Consider the following 8,070-nt stretch of genomic DNA (forward strand, 5'->3'; position numbering starts at 1 on the left):
ACTGAAGCATTTTCTAAGGAGAAGCAGCTGTGGGGTGGGATTCTGGCATGAGATTAAATCCTAGGAGTTTGGTGCTTTTCTTCTGAATTTTACTTGCAGCAGTGTCCTGCCAGGGGCAGTACTGGGGTAGGGGTGTCCAAGTGGATAGGCAAGGCAGGCATCCAGTGTAGGCTCTGCCGGGCCCGGGGTTCCATGGTGCCTGTGGCTGGGCGGCTGTCTGTGAAGTGCTCTAAGTCTGTAGGAGAGAGAGCGGTGTAGGAAGAGATGAGCTGCAGTTCAGTGGGAAAAGGTTGCGAGGCTCGGAGGAGAGGGGCCAAGGAAGGCTTTACTGAGGCCCAGGAGTAGCACCGGGCTGGGCCTACCCCAGCCCATCCATGGGGTGGTCAGGGTTTCTCCATCATGGCACCACTGACATTTTGGGTTGGGTAATTCTTTTTCTTTTTAATAAATAAATTTATTTATTTATTTATTTTTGGCCGCGTTGGGTTTTCGTTGCTGCGTGCTTCTTCGGTTGCGGCGAGCGGGGGCCACTCTTCATTGCGGTGCGCAGGCTTCTCATTGCGGTGGCTTCTCTTGTTGTGGCGCACGGGCTCTAGGTGCGCGGGCTTCAGTAGTCGTGGCGCACGGGCTCGGCTGCTCCGCGGCATGTGGGACCTTCCCGCACCAGGGCTCGAACCCGTGGCCCCTGCATTGGTAGGCAGATTCTTAACCACTGCGCCACCAGGGAAGTCCCTGGGTTGGGTAATTCTTCATCACGGAGACCGTCCTGTGCGTTGTGGGATGTTTAGCAGCATCCCTGGCTTCTACCCACTAGATGCCATAGCACCCCTCCCTCTGGTTGTGACAACCAAAAATGTCTCTGAATATTGTCACATGTCCCCTGGGGACAAAATTGCTCCTGTTGAGAGCCACTGGGCTAGAGAGACAGAAGATCACAGCCAGAACAGCCACTGGTCCCGAGGGTGGAAGGTCTTGTGTTCTGTGTTAGGGAGCTTGGAACAGGGAGGGCTGTGACGGGCTGTGTTTTCTTAGGAAGCCGGCCTGGGCCATGTGGATAAGAGATTGACGCAGCCTTAGTCAAGGATGGCGGCCTTAACCACGAGGGAAAGGGTCAAAGACACTGCAGGGGCAGGACTTGTGCCGGAGTGGATGTGGACAGTGGGTGAGAGGGAGCTGCCTAGGAAAGCTGAGGAGTCTCTCTTGAGGGCCTGGGTGGATAGACTCAGGGTCGGGGTAGGAGGGGAGACGGTGTGAGCTTTTTGGTTCATGTAGGACTTGAGAGGGAGCCAGGGTGCTCACGGTCAGCACATCTGACGCTCTCTGGTTCTTTCTTCCAGACTCCCAAGACAGCTGGGCTGCGACCAATGGAGAAAAAAGACATTGCAGTAGTGCACCAGCTTCTCACCCAGTACCTGAAGCAGTTTCACCTCACGCCAGTCATGAGCCAAGAGGAGGTGGAACACTGGTTCTACCCCCAGGAGAATATCATCGACACCTTTGTGGTGGAGGTGAGTGGGGAGGGGCGTTCTGGCCTCTGCCCCGTTGGCGGGGAGGCGTCCTCCCTAGGTGGCTGGCGTCCCCGGGCTCGGTGACTGAAGAGCGATTGATGGGAGCGTGGGCACCCTGGACTTCCTTGACCATCCGTGCTCGGTCCCCACTAAAGACAGGAAGTTGTAGCTTGCGTTGGCTAAGATGAGCCCTTGGGGACCTGGTGTGAGCCCTTCCTCTCCCCCTCCCCCACCCCCACCCCCACCCCCACCCCCACCCCCACTGGTGACTCACAGTAGAGAGAGCTGAGCCTCTCTCGGTCAGGTGAGCCTTCGACTCCCTGCCTGTCCCCGCTTGGTCTGGCGCCGGCCAGGTGTGCTGGGTCCTGGGAGCCGTGAGAAGGCCCTGGCACCACTGGCGGGGAAGGATCATGGCAGGTTCAGCCCACAGCCCGGCCTGGATTTTCCTCCCAGCTCTGTCCTCACGTTCCCTCGGCCGTGTGTTTTCTTCTCCCTGCATATCCTGTTTCAGTTTCCACCCATTCATCCAGAGCAGCAGAGCTGCCTGAGTGCAGTAGAAAACATTTTGCTCCCAGGTTGCAGGAGCCCCGTGCCTGTGTGACACTGCCTTCTTCCTATTGTCTCCCCTTCAGAATGCAAACGGTGAGGTGACCGACTTCCTGAGCTTTTATACACTTCCGTCCACCATCATGAATCACCCGACCCACAAGAGTCTAAAGGCTGCTTATTCTTTCTACAACGTCCACACCCAGACCCCGCTTCTAGACCTCATGAGCGACGCCCTCGTCCTCGCCAAAATGGTGAGGAGCGGATCAGAGGGGAGGGGCCGTGGGGCGGTGGTGAGCACAGCTCGCAGGTAGCTGCCCACAGGCTGGGGGCTTTGAGGCCTCCTCCCCCTCGTGCTCCACCAGCCTAGCACTTTTCAGCCAGCAGCTCAAACCTAGGAGGGAGCAAGGAGCGCCCACACTAAGTGAAGGCATTGAACTCCTTCTGATTTATTTCAGTGAGTTTTATTCTCACGGTAGGCACTGCCAAGGAGCCTGAATAGCCAGGCCTGCTCGGGGAGTGGAGGTGTTCTCCTTACGACCTCCCCAGTGTGGGAATGGGGAGACGGGTGTCTGTTGCGGTGAGTCATTGGAGCGGCCGACAGTAGGGCGTGGGGGGAGGGGCCCGGGCTTCTCTTACACTGGAGAGGTCTCCAGGCAGTCCTGCCCCATGGGTTCTGCCTGCGCCTGGCCCAGCCCACTGTGCGCCAGCTGAACAATGACAGGCCAGTCGCTGCCCTGGGAGAGCTTCTGATCAAGTTGGTGAGATTTAGGAAGTGTCTGTTGCAGCCTCAAAGCAGCATATCAAATGTCGTAAAATCCCTCGGTGCACTAAAGGCCTCGGAGTTGGAATGTCAGGGAGTGAGGGAGCAGTGCAAATGCCCAGTGGCTCATGGGAGTCAGCTTTTCAGAGGAAAAGGTTCAGGGCTTGGTCTCCAGAGAGGGCTGTGGAAATTACGAGTGTTTCAGGGAAGTGTAACAAGGAACAGTGGGAGCGGTGGCCTGGACACTGCGTACACAAGTGTGTAGTCAGGCGCACGCCGAGGAGAGGCCGGGTAGGGTGCTCAGAGCATCATAAGAACCACCACCAGAGAGCGGGGTGCTGGCCGCAGTCTGGATGTAACACGGAAGCAGCAGGAGCTTCTGAAGGAAGATTGCTCCCCTGGCTGCCTGTGGATGGTTTGGATATGATAGAAAAGGGCAGGAAGGTGAGGTAGCTTTCACCTGTCTTCACCTGTTCTTGTCTCTCCCTGCTGCCATGCAGAAAGGGTTTGACGTATTCAATGCACTGGATCTCATGGAGAACAAAACCTTCCTGGAGAAGCTCAAGTTTGGCATAGGGGACGGCAACCTACAGTATTACCTTTACAATTGGAAGTGCCCCAGCATGGGGGCAGAGAAGGTACGTACGCGCTAGGTGCCGCCTCCCACCGAGCTCCCTCGCAGTCAGGCCCACGGCTGGGCCTGTGTGGGTCAGGGAGTTGGCGTCTCCAACGGAACCAGGACCTCGGGTCTGGGATCCAGCATCAGTCTGGGCCCTTGAAAAGTCCCTCCCTGTGGTGACCAGACTAGGAGGGTCAGTATTCTCCTTTCAGCAGCTGATGTGAGGGTGGCAGAGGGCATGGGCCCTAGAGCCACGCAGAAGCAGGAAGGTTGTCTCCAGCCTCTCCTCCCACCCGGTGAGCTGCCTCATCCAACTGGGGGCAGGGCTTCAGGACCGTCCCAGGACGCTGTGCGAGTCGCGTGCCCCCGGTCAGGCAGGAAGGGAGAGTCTGAGGACCTGAGGGGGTTTTCCTCTGCTGGGCTGCTGCCCTTATCCCAGTGTGGCCCTTCCTCCTCCGCCAGCTCCGAAAGGCAGCTCAGGGCCATGGGGGTAGCTGGCGTTCACGGGGTGACTGACAGGTGAGGGCAGCCTCGTGCCCAGTAGTCCTCGGGCGGCCACAGCTGCTTTCATTAAAAGGTCTGATGTATAAAGCACCAGAGGAGGTTGGGTGAGAGCCCTGGGCTCGTCACTCAGCACGGAGGCGCTCTGCGGGCTCCACCAGTCACTGGGACTGCAGGACTGGGCGGGGAGGTGGGAGAGGCTTTGCACAGCTGTCGCCTCAACTCCGCCTCTCCCCCTTGGCTCTCCTAGGTTGGGCTGGTGTTACAGTAACCGGTTGCCAGTGAGATTCTGGATAAAGCCACTGAGAATTCAAACCAGGAAATGGAGCCCCACCACTTGTTGGTCCAGTTTTCACAAACGTGAGAATCCCTGGCAAAGGGACCAGAACTGAACTGGCTTTACAAACCGCCACTGAACTTGATGATTGTATTGCAATGGCGTAGGCTGCGTGATGTCACCTCTGGCCGTGTCTCTGGTCTCCCTGTTTTCCAAGTAATCACATGATTTTTGTTTGTTTGTTTGTTTGCGGTACGTGGGCCTCTCACTGTTGTGGCCTCCCCCGTTGCGGAGCACAGGCTCCGGACGCGCAGGCTCAGCGGCCATGGCTCACGGGCCCAGCCGCTCCGTGGCATGTGGGATCTTCCCGGACCGGGGCACGAACCCGTGTCCCCTGCATCGGCAGGCGGACCCTCAACCACTGCGCCACCAGGGAAGCCCTAATCACATCATTATGCAGCCGTGATCAAGGGAATGTAACTGCTGAAAACTAGCTCGTGATTGGCATATTATGGAATTAACGGGTGAATAATAAAAGTATATATATATTATATATATATATATATATAAATATTTTAAATATCTTTCATGTTCCAAATGTACAAGGCTGTTTGGTCTCTAATGAAAAACTGAATCCAGATCATTCCTCAAAATTAGAATCTCAGGCCAGTGCCAGACAAACACATTGGTACAGTGAATCGTTTCCTTCTGAAAGCAGGCATTGACTTTTCCTGGGGGAGCAGGAGAAAGAGGATGTGGGGAACATTATCCAGTTCCCCTCTGAATCAGCTGGAATATTGGCTTCGAGAAGGTGGGGTGGGGTGGAAGGGCCGTGCAGGCTTTGGGGAGAGCTCGGTTCTCTTAGAATGGCAGGTGGAGTCCTGGCTGGGGCTGACCCAACTCGGAGGTTTTCCTGCAGGGGCCACACCTTTTCTGCGTCCTAAACCTGGGTGGCGGGGATGACCTGTGGAAGCGGGTTTCATGAATCAAGTCCCTCTTCCAATCCTCTTGGCCTGCTCCCTGTAGGAAGTCATCCTGCCAACTGATTTTTAAATCAGGGCTCATTAGCCAGCTGTTGCCAACCTTATGTTACGGGGATAAGTCCCCTGTGAGATTATGTTTTTCCACTGCCCGGGGTGACTGGCAGTTTGAAGGGGACCTTTGACCTCCTTGTAGCATCTGGATCGTTGTGAAGACCACATCAGTGCAAATCCTGCTTAGCTCATCTTAGAGCAAAGAGCCAGGAGGACCCTGATGCCCCCAGGGTGGTTGGGCAAGGATGGCGTGGGGCCGATGATACCCAGACCTCCAGCCACCAGCCCTTGGCCTGTGCCTTCCAACCCGTTAGCCATCTCTCATGCTCCTTTCCAAGACACGCAGCCTGCGAGTAGCAGCAAGGAGTGGTGGCTAGACGCTGATCTGGACTTGGCGACAGGAATGATTTCCTGTTGTCGTTGTCTGAGTCTGATTTTCACTGATGATGTTTTGTGGATTTTTGTGGTGGTGGTGATGGTTGCTGATGCTGCCGATGGCCCCCAGAATTATGGAGCCTCTGGTCACGTGGCTGTCGTGTAGGCATTCCTCAGTTGTGCTCAGCCAAGTGGCTTGGGGAGGATTGGGCTGTGAATTGTCAGCAGCAACCCATGTGCAGGCTTGTATGTAACTTTTGCTCTAGGAGGAGGTAAGTGGTGTGGGGTGGGGGGTTTCCTGGCTGCTTTCACCTCTCAGCTACTTGTAGAGGGAAGGAAGCCTTAGCCCGCAGGCCTGTAGGGCTGTGCTGCAGGCTGTGGGTTTTGGTGAGAGATGCCAGAGGCTGATTCTGCAGGGTCCCCAGAGCTGGAGGGAATCATGTGCTTGGGATGGGGCTGTTCTGCCTCTGCACACGCAGGGGTGCTGCCAGCTTCCTGCAGACGGCTGCTGGAGCCAGCAGCCCCACTGACTGGCTTTTCATCAGAGGCCTCTAGGGGCCTCCCTTCTCCTTGTCGTCCCTGTGCTGCAAACTGCAGGCACTGATCATGGCTGACCTTTGACTCCTTGACTCCGAGATGCCCAGACCAAAGAAGCTGCTGTTCTTAGCGAGGTGTGCACTGCATTCCACGGACGGCGGGAGTCGGAGAGGCAGGGCTCGCCCCGCAGCCATCGGACACATAGCACCCCAAGGCCCAGAGCAGCCCGCCCTGTGCAGGCTTCTAAGGATGTCAAAGAACAGAGTGCCCAACTCTCCTACCTTGAGCAGGACCTGGAACTTGGAAAAGCTCCCTGTCACAGGCTTGGTCAGCTCGGGGCCAGGTCCCAGCCTGAGCTGCCTCTGAAATTTGAGGTGCACGACAGCGCTGGGAGTGAGCTTTGCCTTGGTGACTGAAGTCATGGAATGGAAACTGTGAGGCCCGTGCCTGCTCTGGAAGAAACAGGTTTCCTGGAGAGGTCCCAATGTCTCCCTCCAAAACCCTGCGACTGCTCCTTGGACTCTGCCGGTGTCTCCCGGTAGGGACCCTGCCGCCTTCAGCGCCGCCGCCCAGGTCTGCAGGAGTCGGCTCGGTGGCTGCTGTTAGTCTCCTTTTTACCCAAACAGGGTTCTTCACTCAACTCCTTCCAGGACTTCAGGTCAGAGAGTTCAGAGAGAACCAGTGCTTGGGGTTTGGGGCCTTGCAGGATGGTGGGCCCGTGGCTGGCTTGAACCCAACGAGGGAAAGGCCCCGGGGCCTCCATACTCATCCGTGGGGACCTGCCTTGGGCAGCTGCTCTTGGTGGGCTTCCCGGTTGTGGTCCTTGCCCTCGGCCTCCAGCGCTGGGCTCTCGGACTCCATGTTCCAGATGTCTACTCCTGCCTTTGGATTGACTCTGCATTTGACCCCTGACCCTGTGGCACATTCCCACAGCCTCCTGTCTCTGTAAGGAGAGAGCTGGGGAGAAAGGAGGCCTCAGCTCTGGACTGCGGTCAACTACATAGGGCTGGTTCCCCCCACGCGTGCCCACTTCCGAAGACGCGGATGTCTGGTTTGGAGGCCGGCCCACGCCAAGCCACTTCAACACCTAGGTTTGTGGAAAATTTTCAGGCCTTGCCTGCAGCTCCCTTCTAACTGCCGTCACATACTTGCTGAAGCCCAGGGTGGGTGTCTTGAATTCTTTGCCCAAAGATGACCCAGAGGCCTGGATAGCTTCACAGAGCTACAGCCCGGGAGAGGGTGGTGCCAGGCCGGGTTGGGCGGGGGCGGCAGGAGCATATTTCTGGCGGGTGCCTCCTCACCCAGGGGCAGCCTTCTTGAGGCCTGGCCCGCCTGCCCCAGAACCAGAGGAGAGCCAGGGCTGTGGTTTACTACTGCAAGGTGACGGCAGGCCTGCAAACGGACCATCCCTAGGGATGCCGTGGGGAAAATGTCACTCAATTCAGTGCAAAAATATTGACTGCCTGCCGGCAGGGTGCCACATCCAGGAACAGGGAAGTGGGAAGCTTCACCTTTCTGTCTTGGCTTTTCTCCAGGCTGTGGGAGGGGCATCCATTTCCGGGGTGGGGGGAGAAATGCCAAATGCATTGTTGTTCTGCTTGGTACATCTCACTTGTTTCTAATAAAGGAAGCAGCTGAACAAAACCCTCCCGCCCTCCTGTATTCCTCTGGTCAGCAGGTGGCAGTGGAACCGATGGCAGCCCCCGGCCTGGGCTGGAGTCCTCTCGCTCTGCAGGGAAGGCCCTCGTGACCACAGCACCAGGCAACTTCTGAACACCTTCCTTTGGCAAGGCTGCCCTTTCAGGGCCAGCTTGGCTCTTTGCCCCTGACCTCTCCCACCCGCCAGCAAGGAGCCGGTACTGACTCAGGTTCCTCCGTGTAAGAGGAGCAGCCAGGCTCCGCGCCAGCAC

The 8,070-nt window shown here is 57.1% G+C and overlaps 1 protein-coding gene across 1 annotated transcript; it reads left to right on the top strand.

Moving 5' to 3' along the window:
- The first annotated feature begins 2,176 nt into the window (after positions 1-2,176).
- On the top strand, positions 2,177-4,730 carry LOC307068193 (glycylpeptide N-tetradecanoyltransferase 1-like). The gene is made up of 3 exons (XM_079725931.1): positions 2,177-2,308; positions 3,318-3,455; positions 4,188-4,730. Exons 1-3 carry the CDS (start codon positions 2,198-2,200, stop codon positions 4,206-4,208), a joined length of 270 nt encoding a protein of 89 aa, XP_079582057.1. The 5' UTR covers positions 2,177-2,197; the 3' UTR covers positions 4,209-4,730.
- The last annotated feature ends 3,340 nt before the right edge of the window (positions 4,731-8,070 follow it).

The sequence above is a fragment of the Hyperoodon ampullatus genome, assembly GCF_949752795.1.
Source record: "Hyperoodon ampullatus genome assembly, chromosome: 19".
NCBI lineage: Eukaryota > Metazoa > Chordata > Mammalia > Artiodactyla > Ziphiidae > Hyperoodon > Hyperoodon ampullatus.

What these genes read in the sequence shown, in the direction of transcription:
- LOC307068193 (XM_079725931.1), top strand. Translation starts at nt 2,198, where the DNA reads ATGAATCACCCGACCCACAAGAGTCTAAAGGCTGCTTATTCTTTCTAC. An exon ending in CCCTCGTCCTCGCCAAAATG is followed by an intron (nt 2,309 to 3,317) that starts GTGAGGAGCGGA and finishes GCTGCCATGCAG; the next exon opens with AAAGGGTTTGACGTATTCAA. An exon ending in CCAGCATGGGGGCAGAGAAG is followed by an intron (nt 3,456 to 4,187) that starts GTACGTACGCGC and finishes TGGCTCTCCTAG; the next exon opens with GTTGGGCTGGTGTTACAGTA.